General features: G+C 37.3%; 3 protein-coding genes across 4 annotated transcripts; all 3 read right to left on the bottom strand.

Annotated features, from left to right (window-relative positions):
- Window positions 1-192: 192 nt before the first annotated feature.
- LOC130740173 (uncharacterized) lies at window positions 193-2,757 on the bottom strand. 2 transcript variants are annotated; one of them, XR_009020081.1, is made up of 6 exons: window positions 2,540-2,757; window positions 2,373-2,461; window positions 1,663-2,285; window positions 1,163-1,265; window positions 470-581; window positions 193-295 (listed from the first exon to the last, which is right to left on the bottom strand). XR_009020081.1 is itself a non-coding variant. In XM_057592686.1 (5 exons), exons 1-5 carry the CDS (start codon window positions 2,609-2,611, stop codon window positions 539-541), a joined length of 930 nt encoding a protein of 309 aa, XP_057448669.1. In that variant the 5' UTR covers window positions 2,612-2,757; the 3' UTR covers window positions 193-538. The 2 variants fall into 2 exon arrangements, 1 of the variants encoding a protein (XP_057448669.1); XM_057592686.1 differs by having other exon boundaries at window positions 193-581.
- Window positions 2,758-4,459: 1,702 nt separating this feature from the next.
- LOC130735768 (peroxidase 27-like) lies at window positions 4,460-6,111 on the bottom strand. The gene is made up of 4 exons (XM_057587665.1): window positions 5,902-6,111; window positions 5,519-5,713; window positions 5,232-5,397; window positions 4,460-5,067 (listed from the first exon to the last, which is right to left on the bottom strand). The coding sequence occupies exons 1-4, from the start codon at window positions 6,109-6,111 to the stop codon at window positions 4,655-4,657; spliced, it is 984 nt and encodes a 327-aa protein (XP_057443648.1). The 3' UTR covers window positions 4,460-4,654.
- Window positions 6,112-12,558: 6,447 nt separating this feature from the next.
- On the bottom strand, window positions 12,559-13,727 carry LOC130735767 (uncharacterized). The gene has a single exon (XM_057587664.1). It carries the CDS (start codon window positions 13,662-13,664, stop codon window positions 12,816-12,818), a length of 849 nt encoding a protein of 282 aa, XP_057443647.1. The 5' UTR covers window positions 13,665-13,727; the 3' UTR covers window positions 12,559-12,815.
- Window positions 13,728-14,185: the final 458 nt, after the last annotated feature.

The raw sequence follows: 14,185 nt of genomic DNA, 5'->3' as shown, positions 1-14,185 counted from the left end.
TTCATTCTAATCTCCATACATAATATTACCCCACATTAACATGTTTATTAGTGAGCGTTGCGGGTCAAGTTACGTTAAATTAACAAGGCATTATCCAGACTTCAATTTTTCAATTCAAAACCGTAAGTTGAAAATAAATGGCGTAATTGATAGTACTTAGTAAACTCTTCAACAAAGAGGTGCACTTTAAGATGTAAAACAACTACAATGATTTGTGCATTTTAAAGGTCTACAGCATTCAACACCAAACTTGGCCCCATATCTCCATGTCTGCAGCAGAGATCAAAAACATTCCCTAACAATGCAAAACAAAATATTGCTAAGAAAACTTGTAACAAGACATCAAAATTTGTAATTAGCCGGCAATCCAATGAGATCACAAAACTAGCATTTAGCCAGCAATTCCAATTCGATCACAAAACGAGCACTCTCTTGCTTTAGCAATGATGTAAAAATGTATATTTAGTACCCTGACTATTTAGTATATTGACAAGATGAGGACACTGCTGCTTTGCTTCCACTTGAAAATCTTCCGAGTTTATTCCTGTCTTTTATTTCCAATAGATTGTTCAACAAGATACCTGTTATCATATCATAATTCCAACCATTACACAAACGATGAGGCATATAGTAGAGATCGTATCAGAATATCCAAACAGCTCAAAAATCGTACATATCAAACAACTTTGAAGAATACAACACTTTTAAGAGAGATCTAAAACAGTAGTAGCAAAATTGAATCATTTGATCCAAACAAACGTGCTTCAATCAAGTACATGAAGTGTATATAGTAGTGCGTATAAAACGCAAGTGTCTTCTCACTTTATATACTCATTACTCAGCACTGATCCCACAATTGGAGATAGGGAAAAAATATTTTGATTTGGTAGTAATATATTAACACACTATTTTACCAGATGTTTGTTTTAGAAAGAAAGTTCAGCAGAGAATACATTCAATTTACCTAAAATGGTGGTTAAATAGTATTGTAAACCAAAGTTCAAGCTAATTGATACAATGACAATCCGAATACCTATATTCATTTTGTTAAGTTGAAAAAAATCTTATCAAATACCAGCTATGCAAAAGCATGTTAGAAATATGTTCCTGAATGAAAAATGGACTAAAATTTATCACAAACAAAACTTCGATAAAAGCTTACTTTCCAGTATAGAAGCCAGCGGAATACCAAGCATTCAGAACAGCAGTAAGATCCGTTTCTGAGCCACCAATCTGTTCAAGTTCAGAATCCTTTCTCTCTTTCTCTGCGAATGGCGTGGAGTAAACACATCAAGTTATGCAATGTATCATCATCCACACCCAAGAAAATCTAGATAGTAATTATATAAAGCCATATATCTGGACAATAAAGTAAAGTCATTGAAACATAAAAATGTGGTTGCATGCATTTGCCTGTTAATATCAGCCGAGTGAACCACACCCAGGTGCGTGTGCTTTTATAAACATAAAGTGATGACAACTTATGATGGCAACACCGGGATAAGAATTCATGACAATGGTAAATAAGAAACAAAATATAACAATAGCATCAAGAGAGGACTAATAAATTCAAGAACTAAACATGGGAGGGAAATGTTACTAAGTAACTTAACAGCAACTAAGATATTCGATGCCTGTCTACTTTTAGGTAGTAATGCTTACCCTCATTTACATTAAGATCACTCGAAATGTTTGTTCTAACAGCAGATAGAACCCTCTCTGCTGCTCCCATAGCCATTTTACGGATTTTCTCATCTTCACAAGGAAACAACATTTTCTTATCCAATTCCACAGAATTATTGTCACAAGGTTTACCAGCACATGTTCCACCCACAGAACAACTAGGAACTGAAGTGCAAGGAGCCGAGCCACATTGACTAAAACACGGGCAACAAGAACATACAACATTCAGATCAGAAACTTGGTATGCCGACATCGAATAATCTTGAGAATTAGAGTACGGTACATCCGGTACACCAGAACTAGCCGCAGGATCCGCATATTGGTAATTCCAACCACCATATTGATTGATTTGCTCCAAAATCTTCAACCTTTTCTCCTCAAGTTCATAGTACTCCGCAACTAACTGATTATACTCATCAGCGCCTCGCTCATACGCATAACCATCATGCCCACTTGGCATTTGACCATTTGTTGGATCTGGATTAGCCTGGTCCACATTTGACCCTGCATCATGATTTTCTTCCAATTTTGGTACATAACTAGTTTCACCTGAATCAGGCACATTGGTAGCTAGAACATTGTTTTTCCCTTCAGCATCATCCCTATGTTCAATAAAGAAAAATAGAATGTGAAAAATAAAAAATTACCCAGAAAAAAAAAACAACATTGTCATTGGTATCAAAAATTACTCGACGTTGGAGCCATTTTCTCCGACCACATCGTCAGATTCTTCAGCGGAGCAATCTTTGTTCTTGGTTTTGTCATTGCGATGCATTTTCTGGAAACAAAAGCGAAATTCTATGATTAACACTACCGAATTTTGGTCGGAAAAGAAAAGAGAGAAAAGAGAAGGAACCTTGTAGGTGGAAACAGCGTTGTCGAAGGCATTGATGAGAGCTGAATCGTCCCAGAGATCTCCTTTCCCCATTATCAATCAGCTCAGCTCGCAGATAGATAATTTGTTGCTTAAACCCTGCAATTTCAAAACCCTAAACCCTTTCTTATCGTCTCATTCTTCTTTTTCAATTTGGTCCCTGTAATTTCAAGTTTTTCCTTTCTTTTAATCACGAATGAGTTCTCTTTCGAATGGATGGATGGATACTCGATGCTCTTCGAATTTAATGACTACATGACTTCATATTTAAACCTTAATCGTTTACGATTAAATAGAAAATGGTTCTTACACATCACTCTGCCTTTAGAGAAATGTAAAAATAGAGAAGAGATAAATGAGTAATATGATAAGTGATGTGATAGAAGAGATGAAAAGAAAATAGGTGAAAATGATAGGTGAGAGAAACATTGGAGCGAGAATATCAAAGTTCTTATAACGGTCGTAATTTATTCTCATATTTTCATATAAATACATCATTCTCATAATATAGAACCTCGTATATAACGAGTTGAGAAAATAACTAAAATATAGTATATTGCAATAATTATATAAAATATATATATATTTATATTATAGATTAATAAATTTTTTAAAAATAACAATTAAACAGCTAATGATTAGAAGGAATTCAATTTACACATAAATAATAATAGTAATAATTTTAAAAAAGAAAATTTAATTTCAAATCAAAGGTTATACATTACTGATACGAGTGATGCGATTTATTGGAAACATTCTCCTGATAGTCGCTACTCTACTAGTTCTGCGTATGTCTTCTTGTCTGATGCCCCTCAGCACACCCTTGGAATTTGGAGAGCTATTTGGAGATAGAAAGTGTCAGATAAAATCAGATTTTTCCTTTGGCTCGTTAGGAAGGAGGTGTTACCTTCCAATGAGAAGCGGTTCAAGAATCACCTTAGTACCCGCACTATTTGTCCTCGTTGCCCTACCGTCTTGGAGGACCTTGATCACATCTTCTGCCTTTGCCACATGGCCCATCAACTTTGGCTCCACTTTGGAATGTCGCTTCCCTCTTTGGATGCTCTGGCTCCCTTCCAAACATGGTTTGATCGTATCCTACATCGACAAAACATCCTGGTTGTCGCGGTTCCTTGGTGGGCGTGACGTTGGCGTAACAACCATGTGTTTAGTGATGCTTCTTAGTTCTTAGTCACTGAATTATGTTCTCCGTCAGCTTGTTCTTGATTATCAGAGTTGGAGATTATGGCCCTCTGTTTCTATCTCACATCATTCGTCATTCGAAGATGTTGTGCCAGCTACTGCATGTAGAATTTTGGTGGATGGTAGTTGGAACCAAGGCATGTATCGCATGGGTTATAGTGCAATTTTGAAGAATGTCCATGGATTATATATGGGTCTCTGATGTCGCCTCTAGTTTTGGAGAAGGTAATGTATATCTTGCTGAGCTCCTAGTCGTAGAGTTGAGTCAGCGACATGCTTGGGTTTAGGGGTTCAAAATTGTTGTTCAGGCGCTTCAGGCTCACTTTGATGTTTCGACTTTCTGGACTAGAGCAATGATGCTCCTTGTTCGTGACGTGCTTGAGTTGGATTGACACATTGATGTACGTCAAAACAATCTTCTAATTTTCTGGCTCGTAAAGCTTCTCGGCTGGGTTAACCTCGTCGTGTTTGATCAACCCCTATGTCATCTATTATGATGCTTCTTTGTTGTGATGTGTTAGGTTAGTCTCTTTCTTTGTTTAGCTTTCCTCTTGTGACATAAAAAGGTTATACATTAAAATATAAAATGTATTGAATTTAAATAGTTAATTTGACTTAAGAAAATCACGGTCTCATAGGTAGTGTGTGAAACTCACTCAGAGAGTGAATAATGAGAATAACTTCATTGAGAGAGCACATAGAAAGTCTATTTAAGAAACAAATTGACACTCGCAATTTGTGTACCACAAAACACTAACAACACCCATATACACATTTTTCTTTCTATCTCCCCTTCTTATCAAATCCTATCACATACATCATATTTATTATTCTTCTCCCTTCTCTTTCTACATCAAGAAATATGATGGCACATGAATCTTTATTGATGTTTGATCAAGAGTTGACAACAGAGCAGTTCCTCCTAATTTCCCCTGCGGGGCCTGTGAGGACCTCAATACTTCCAAGCCTCTTCATTGACCGGGCAAACTGTTTGAAGAATGTGCTTTGATCAACCAATTCATTAACAATTTTTCTCGAGTGTCGCGTGGCTAGAAGTTCAACATCTGTTTGGAACATACCCTTGTTCTGGAGAAGGATGGAATAGTATGAACTGTCAAATGTGGTAGAGCTATTAGGATCCATCTCTACTGTTGTGGTGGTATCATCGAGGCTCTGGTTATAGCACTTTGTCTTCAAGTATTCAACATAAGTGGAATTCAATGAAGGATCATGATCTCCTTTCCCAGTGAAGTTGTAAATCCTGCTATTGATCAAGTTGCAATGACTTACTCCAAGTGTGTGTGCTCCTATATACACATATAGCCAATAGGTTAATTTAAGCTTGTAAGTGTGATAACCTGAGTACTTTCCTGCTTGCAATTAGTATTTATAAGCAATATTACGAAATTTATAGAAATATAATATAAAACTATTCATGTATTTTGACAAAATGGCGGCGATTGAAATTTACCTGATAATACAACCAGGTCTTGCAGAGTAAGGTTTTTGCTGCGAAAATTTTGCATGAGCTGGGTGAAGTTTAAGAAAGGTGCTGGGATATTGTCCACGACGTCAAAGGCATTGGAAATTGTTCCATCTCTTCTACCGGTTAGCACTTCCCACATAGGTCTATTAAACTGAAAACATTGATAGATAGATAGATCAACTACATGCATATATATATCTGAGATTTTTATTGTTAAACATAGAATTGAAAGTATGCAAATTTTGAACTAATCAAATGATTGGCTTAATTACTTGGACAGATACAGCATCTCTAGCTGCCAATGCTAGTATGTCAGCACAAGATACAATCCCTGGACATTTTTCCTCCACGGCTTCTTTTATAACATCTATGACATCAAAGCCTGCAGTCAAAGTCAGATTAGGAATTGACTTTTTCTCCCCAGTGTTATTGGCAGTGGAATCCAACATAACCGAGGCATCACAACCCTGAAATATTGTTAATTGTTAGCATGAGCAACCATTTCTCTTGTTTTAAACAGTAGTAATTAGGATTGATCAATTTAAATTCTAAATAATGCTGCTGAAAATTGTACATATGTGCTTGTCCCGCGATGTTGCGAAAATTATAATATGGGAATATATAAGAATATTGATAAAGATCTTAAAATTTTTACCCTGACAAAACAATCGTGAAATTGAATTCTAATCAACTTGGCTGGCAATTCAGGCTTCGCAAAGACATGCTCCCGAGTTACAGTGTTGATAATATCCTCTGCTTGAGGACAGGTTTCTCTGTAGAAATTTTTTATGAGCCCACCTCCTCGACAAACCCCAAGAAAACAATTCACTACCAAGCAAGCTATGAGGGAAAGTTTTATCTTCATGTTGTAATGTTTGTGTAACGGCTTCTTCAGAGAGTGTAGCTAGAGAAAGATGTTTCATTTCATATATATATATATATACTAAAACTATAGTTAATATCAATATTTCTTTTGGTGCAAAAGTTTATGATGAATGGATGACTAGACATTCGTGAAAAAAATCCATAAAAAACATTCATGAAAAAATTGATAACTAATTAAAATTGGAAATTATATTTTATATGATTAAAGTTCATAATTATTAACATAAAATTATAATATTAAAATCAGTTTAAAATATTAGCAGTCAATCATAAATTGAGAAAAATATTTAAAACCACATTTTGGTAAAAAAGATAGATGATTGTATAAATGATATGATTGCTTAATTTTTTTCTGGTGAATTGATTACTTAATTTAAAACATTCAATATATTTCATGATTTTTAATATTATTAAAAATTAATGTTCTTCCAACTTCAATTATTAATAACTCTAATTGATATAATAGTTTTAAACGAGGCATATTTTTGAAATCTTGGGAGATTGGGATCCAGATATGGGAATGAACACTCATCAAATAAAGCAAAGAATCATAGCAATTTAAATGCCAATGATTTTGGCAGTATATATAAAAATAATGAACAATATTCAACAAAGAAAAAAATCATGGACATTTAAATGCCAATGATTTAGGTCGAAATTATAGCCAAAGGGAATTGATGTCTTTCAAGCTGGGTCTTCAAGTGGGCTTGGAGAGAGAAATTCAAAAAATGGTCAAAAAAAGAAGAACCCGTGGTCTAGACTAAGCTTATCCGTCATAATCAGCCAGCTTGTATTTGGGCCTGAGCCCTTATTGAATGAAAACCACTTTGCCCAGTGAGCTTGGCAAGCCACGGTGCACTAGCACTCTTGTTTAAGATTCTACAAAATGATCAATGCCTTCAGATCTAACTTTAGTTGGGTCATGGGGTTATGCTCCCCACACTTCAAACAACCTGTGATGGCTGGGTTTGGAAACTTCAAAATAATTTTGTGGCATGTCTGAGGGGCCATGAATGAAAATGGAAGGTTTTTTATCAAACATTTAGTTCGACGTAGGAAGTAATACATTGTTATTCTCATGGAAACTCATTGTCAGTTCATTGTGTTCGACACGTTTGGTATTCCTTGGGCTTCTATCCTAGTTTTATTTCAAAAGCAGTCGGTTTTAGTGGTGGCATTTGGGTCTTGGCCAACAATAGATTTGGAGGGACAATTTGTTTAGAATTTGCAGTGTCGTTTATGCTTTCCCTCTTACCTGTTCATAGGGAAAGTATGTGGCGTCATCTATCCAGCTTGAGAAGTAGGTTCATGTAACCTTGGTTACTGGTGGGAGACTAAATTGAATGAAATTCTTCATCCGTCAGAGGTTCATGGTGGAGATATCATGGAAAGCAGAGCTGCAAAGTTTGCCTCTAACATAGATAGGCGTGTTTACTTTCCCGATGCTCATGGGGAGAATCTGAATAAGATTCATTCTTATCACTACCCTCTCCTAGTTCATTGTGGAGCAGTGCAAAATGGTCATCATGATCGCCCATTAAGATGGCTTGGCGGACCACATTGACATTTTGCCCTTGCACCTACAGACCTTTGCCTAGGACAAGAGGACGAAGCAAATGTTGTCTTCATGGGAACAATACATAACCTCAAACGACCAAATCGACGATAACTAGGAACAAACTCAACGTTGTTTGCTGAATTCATGCGAGAGGGTGGTTACAGAAGGTGGATCAAACCATAATTTGGAATGGAAAGAGACATCGAATGAGAGGAGAAGAAGAAATGGGAAGGTAAAGAAAGAACAAGATGTTCATGATTTAGGGATTAGGAGAATTGGGGAAAATGGGGTAAGGGTAATTCGTGATTTATAAAAAAAATTCAAGTTTTTTTTAATTAATTTATTTTCCTAATGTGTAAAAGTTTTTTTTATCCACGTAGGCTTTATTAATCCAATCAGCATGACATCTCAACACTCACCGGAACTCTAGCCTCCGGTGAGAACTTACTTCAAATGTCATGCAAACATGAGGACCTTTTGCTAAAAAAATCCGGGAAGGGACCTATTTCAAACGGCGACACAAACACAAGACTAATTTGAGGATTATCCCATTATTCTTTTACGGAATAAGAGTTGGAAAACAGACAACATACAACAATGTTGAAGAATTTTATCTGAGTCATCGTCTACATAGTAAAACTTAAACAGACAACAGCACACTGAAGCGTGCGATGACCTCATATATAGCATAAACTCTAGTCAAACACTACATCATCATATCTGCTAAATTCAACAAATACTAATAGAGATCTAGCCAGTTTCAAACAGGAATTCACTGAAACTAGAGAAGCATAGTTCTAAAAAGATATTGTTACTGATATTAATAATCCAATCTCACTCAGTGGTGTCACCTCTACATGAGACTACTGTGGTATGACAGAAATGGACACATATAAGATCAAATAAATTACAATGAAACTAAAGTAATAACATCAAGTCAATTGAGTTACTAGCAATAAAAGTGTAACCTCTGTGACAATGCTATCTTCTTTAACACAGACAAATATAATCAATATAGCTGAGGCCTGAGGGTAGAGGTGTTTTACTCAGGAGCTCTAACATAATGGGTACACAATCCCGGTCCGGGAAAAGAGCGTCTCATAGGGGACATGCAAATCCACTTAAAGTGTGGATAATGCAAGATGTTTCACACAATTACCAATCTCACATTAACAGTACATAAAACATTATGCTTCAAAATTTGGGAGAACAAAGGGGAAAACCTACCTTCAATTTCCTCCGTTTCTTTTATGGCCCAGATAGATAATTACCAATTGGCAATTGTTGAATATCTGTTAAGATTTAGTTTATTATGAGTCTTATCTCATGGAGATATAGTTAAGATTTGTTTATCTATTTTAGATTAGTATCTATTTAAATAGAGATGATATCTATTTAAATAGAGATAGATTTAGATAGATTTAGTTTGTTTTAATCTCTTTGTTAGTCTATATATATTGTAGTCTAGTCAAGTATTATGAATGAAATACACAATAATTATTTTATCAAATTCAAGTTGGTATCAGAGCGAGTTTCGATCCTACCGCTGTGAGGGGGCTCCTCCCCCGTGAGCCCCCTCATGGTGACTTTCCAAATCTCTTGGATTTATTTTTCGTACTTTGCTTCCGCTTGTTAGTTCTAGCCGTTTTCTTACGGCCTCGTTTCTTTCTAATTATGGTCCCCTTTGTCTTGGAACCCTAGTAATGTTCAACCACTATCAAATCAACGTCCTTCCACGTGCTGCCTTCCCAGCCGTCGTTCGTGACGCTGCTTCAACAGAAAGGTTCGCCATGTTCTCTTGGTTCTTGCGTTCTTGTCAGCCACAGTCACGGTGATTTGGTCTGTTTCACCGCCGTTTTCGATTTTGCCTAGATTCAGAGTATTGTTAGATGTTTTTGGAGCCCCTTGCTCTTTATTGTGTGATTTCAGGTTATCTCTTTTGTTACTTCTGCAAATAAAATTGAAGAAAAAGTTGGAGAAGGAAAATATTCTAGTTATTCCCTTGATGAAGTTGCCGCAATGATATGCAGCACCATGTATGGAGTTAAGGTTACTAACGTTTTTTCAAGATCTAGAAGAATCAAATTTCCTCCGGCCCTACATGAGTAAAGCCATTGAAGATATATTTAAAGCATGTGTGGCTTTGGAATTGAAAGAAGCTGCGTCTCAGATTTCTGTTTCTGCACTCTGATTACTGCAATCAGAGATTATATGGATTTATGTTCTTGGAGCCTCTTGCTCTTGTACGTTTGTTCGTCTTGCTTGGTGGTATTTTTCTGCTCTTATTTGAGCCTCTGGTTGTTGTCCTTGTTTGTTGGGTTGGAATGTGTGATTTCAGATGCTGAATTTTCGGTGTGGAAACCACAAAAAGATCCTTACATCTGTGGTGATTTCTCAAAATCAGTTTTTCATAATTCATGTGAAGTATTCACACAGAGTAAGCGGTGAAGGGCGATTTCAAGTCTCTACAATTTCTGATTACCGCATTGCATTGTGTGCTCCGTTTGTGTGTGAATTTCTCTCTCCGGCAGCAGCGATTTCTCGAGTTAATTATATTTGTTACAAGCTATGCATATGATATATATGCTCTAGCTTGAGGGGAAGTGTTGTGTGAATTTCTCTCTCCGGCAGCAGCGGCTTCTCGAGTTAATACTATTTGTTACAAGCTATGCATATGATATATATGATCTAGCTTGAGGGGAAGTGTTAGATATTGTTAAATATCTTAGAGACTACAGTCAGCCACCGCCGCCGGATTCCAAGCCACGCGCCTCCCATCTCTCTGCGTGTGAAGTCCACGCGCCGCTATCTCCGCTGCTTTGTTTTCGCTGGTCCTCTTTGTGTATCAGCCAGGTTGCGCCGCTCTCTCCGCTGCTTTGTTCTCGCTGGTGCCGCTATCTCCGCTGCTTTGTTTTCGCTGGTCCTCTTTGTGTATCAGCCAGGTTGCGCCGCTCTCTCCGCTGCTTTGTTCTCGCTGGGTCTCTTTGTGTATCAGCCAGGTTTGGTTTTAAGGATCCTCTGTTTTGACGTGTGTTGTGCCATCTCTCATTGTAGGCCAAGTTTGGTTTGGTTTAGAGTTTCAACTCTGTTTTGATGCTCAGGTTCCACATTGGTTTTTGAGACTTGAGTTGTTGTTTGCGTCTCATTGCTCGAGATGCTCTTATTATATTGATCTTGGCTGACTTTATGCAATTTGGTTTTGAAGGTGACAGTGTCACCTTCGTTTGTTTTGTCTCGATTGTTTGGTTTTCTGGTTTTAGGGCTTCAGCTGCGAGTTGCGCTGACCCACTCTCTAGTTGAGAGTTATTGGTTTTGGTTTTAGGGCTTCAGCTGCGAGTTGCGCTGGCCCACTCTCTAATGTTTGAGAGTTGTCTGTGTCAAAGTTGACACCATTGTTTGTCTTAGAAGCCATCAATCGATCGACCTCAAGTATGTTTTATTTCTGTGTGGTTGTTGTTGGTGAGTTGTTGCTTCAGCCTTGTTTTGTTTCGGGCGTATTGTTGCTGGTTTTTCGCCTTTGTTTGCTGGCTCAGCTACCCTACGACACTCCAGAAGAATTGGTTTTTGTCTTGCATCAATTTCAGCCAGATCAAGTATGAGAAGTTGTCTTTTGCCTGCCCATGGATTTAGCAGAAGTTCGAAAGGTTATTCAATTTCAAGTATAAGAAGTTGTCTTTTGCCGCCATGGATTTACTAGAAGTTTGAAAGGTTATTCAATTCAGAGATTCGCCAAGACTGTCATTATTAAGGGATATCTATTAAGATAATTTTCTTCTTGGGTTAGATTTTGTTACAAGCTTAAAGCTAAGTAAGTTTTAGCTTGAGGGGGAGTGTTGAATATCTGTTAAGATTTAGTTTATTATGAGTCTTATCTCATGGAGATATAGTTAAGATTTGTTTATCTATTTTAGATTAGTATCTATTTAAATAGAGATGATATCTATTTAAATAGAGATAGGTTTAGATAGATTTAGTTTGTTTTAATCTCTTTGTTAGTCTATATATATTGTAGTCTAGTCAAGTATTATGAATGAAATACACAATAATTATTTTATCAAATTCAAGTGCAATCACCGGCATCATAACTTGTTCTGACATCAAAGGCACTAATTTCTCGCTCTGCAAAGATCCATTCGGGATCTTCACAGTTGAACCAACACCAATCCCAGAAAGTCAGCAACTAATAATGCATAGCATAATGCAAAGTACGAATTAGCAAATCAAAACACTCAATTTGAAGAAAAAAATCCAGGGATCAACCTGTAGTTTTCATATCTTTGCGATCAATTAGTTGCAAGTAAAAGATTTCCGCATTCATTGAATTCCTACTATTTCCAATGGTCAAAACCAGTGCAGTGCTTCATAGAAAACATTATGCTACATCCTAGTTGCAGTCTCACAGGAAATGTATCTACATAAATGGTTGTGCAGATACATTTTTCTTTTTAAAACTGAACCCTTAACAATGTTTCATTGCTCTGAAAATATTTTCTGTGAGTCTGCGACTAAGATGAAGCACCAGTTCGGTGCACTACACTGGTGTACAAGATAGTATAAATTGCAATATAAAGAAACTGCATAGACTGAACAATGTGTCTCACAAATAGGGAGGTTAAATCCGCTCTATGAGACCATCGTTAGAGTATCATCTAAAATAATTCGAGCTGCACAGAATATTGCAATTTTTAAAGAAAAATTACAATTAAAAAGAGTTACAACAAACTGATCCCTAAGTAAGCTTAAGAAGTTGGAAACTAACTAGCAGGTTGTCAAATAAAATAGCCAAAAAAATTTAGGATCCAATCACTGGCAGCCTGGAACACTGATGAAATGAAACTCAAACAAATACCATTTGCCATATCCTCAAAATAAGAGAAAAAAACTAAAGTATCCATCACAATAGCACCATGAGCAAAAATAAGGATGCAAATGTGCAATATAACATTGACCTATTCAACAACCATCATCGCGAACAATAGCAAATGTAAATAGAAATTTCAAAACCATGTATCTTACTAGTGAAGTTGCACCTCATAGCAAACAGATTGCAAGGGCTCAGATTACAGGAAACTAAATAGGCCTTCAAAATCGGGCTCTAAATCGCGCAAACACTAGTATCTATTTACTTAGGTAGCCCTAGGGGTTGCCCATTCAACTCTAAGGATTAGATTATCATAGCCATATCCATTGAGTTTGTTGATTGCTCTCTGTGCATCTTCCCTGCTAACAAAATTCACAAACCCAAAACCCCTGCTCTCACCTGTCTTCTGATCAATGGCAACATAGACTCTACTCACAGCACCAAAGGGACGGAAAAGCTCCATCAAATCAAACTCCCTCGTCTCCTCCGAGAGGTTGGTCACTCTCACGGAATTCTCATCGTTCCTGCGCCGCATGTCGGAGCCAGTGCTCCTCTCCGCACCCGGTCTCATCCCAGGAGGCACGTACGTCGACGCTGCTCCTCCGGCCGACGCCGACGCCGCCGGAAGCTTATCGGCAGTGTCATCAGATTGCGCAGCAAGGTCCTTGAGGGGACACCGGGCAGTCCAATGCTCACCTTCCTTCCGACACGTCCTGCAGACCATGAGAACAGCGCCGCCTTTTGAAGCAGCCGTTGGCTCCTCCGTCTTAGCACCAAGAGGCTTAGGGCGTTCGAGGAGGATCTCTTCAGTGGAGACCATGGTGAGGCGGGCGCCGACATCTTCCTGAACGGCGTCGCCGAATTTGAGCCATGACCGGCGCTCGACGGCGCGTTTGCTGAGATGAGCATCGGCGAGCTTGCGTGTGCGGGTGGTGGTTGTGATTTTGACCTTGTTGCCGTCGTCGTTGAACTTGTACTCAATAGCCTTCTTGATGCCGTTCTCGTCGGGAAGTGTGACCTGAAGCGGCGGTAACAGGAAGTCGAGATCCTCGCCGCCGTCGTCGTCGTCCAATTCACCCCACCGGAGTTTCCCCTGAGCCTGTTGCTGCAACATGTTTTATTTTTTTTGTCAAAGTGGGCCTCTTGTTCTTGATATTGGACTGAAACACTTTATGAACTCTCCTTTATTTATAATAGTTGTCCTTAGGGTTTATTATTCCCTGATTTGATAAGATTTTGACCAAAATTAAAAAATAAGATAAAGATTTTTTAATTTTATAATAAAATCTGATAAGGATTTACCTTATTTTTTATTTATTTCTTGGATCTTCTAATCATTTGTTTATCTTTGATTATTTCTTATTTTCGGATTTATTATTTCTACTATTTTCATTTTTTATAAATTTCTTATTTTTTTGTTTTAGACTTATTATTTGTATTATTAATATTAATATTAATATAAAATAAGGTAGGACAAAACTAGGCATTCACAACATATATTCCCAATCTTGAAAAAAGATTGAATAATGGCTTAACAGATTTAATGGAATGTTCATAGGATAGCAACTTATGAAGGAGATTTAATCAATCAATATCAATATCAATATCAATATCAATATCAATATCAATATCAAT

This window comes from Lotus japonicus, chromosome 2 (genome assembly GCF_012489685.1).
Source record: "Lotus japonicus ecotype B-129 chromosome 2, LjGifu_v1.2".
NCBI lineage: Eukaryota > Viridiplantae > Streptophyta > Magnoliopsida > Fabales > Fabaceae > Lotus > Lotus japonicus.
This window is presented reverse-complemented; position numbering and strand designations above follow the sequence as displayed.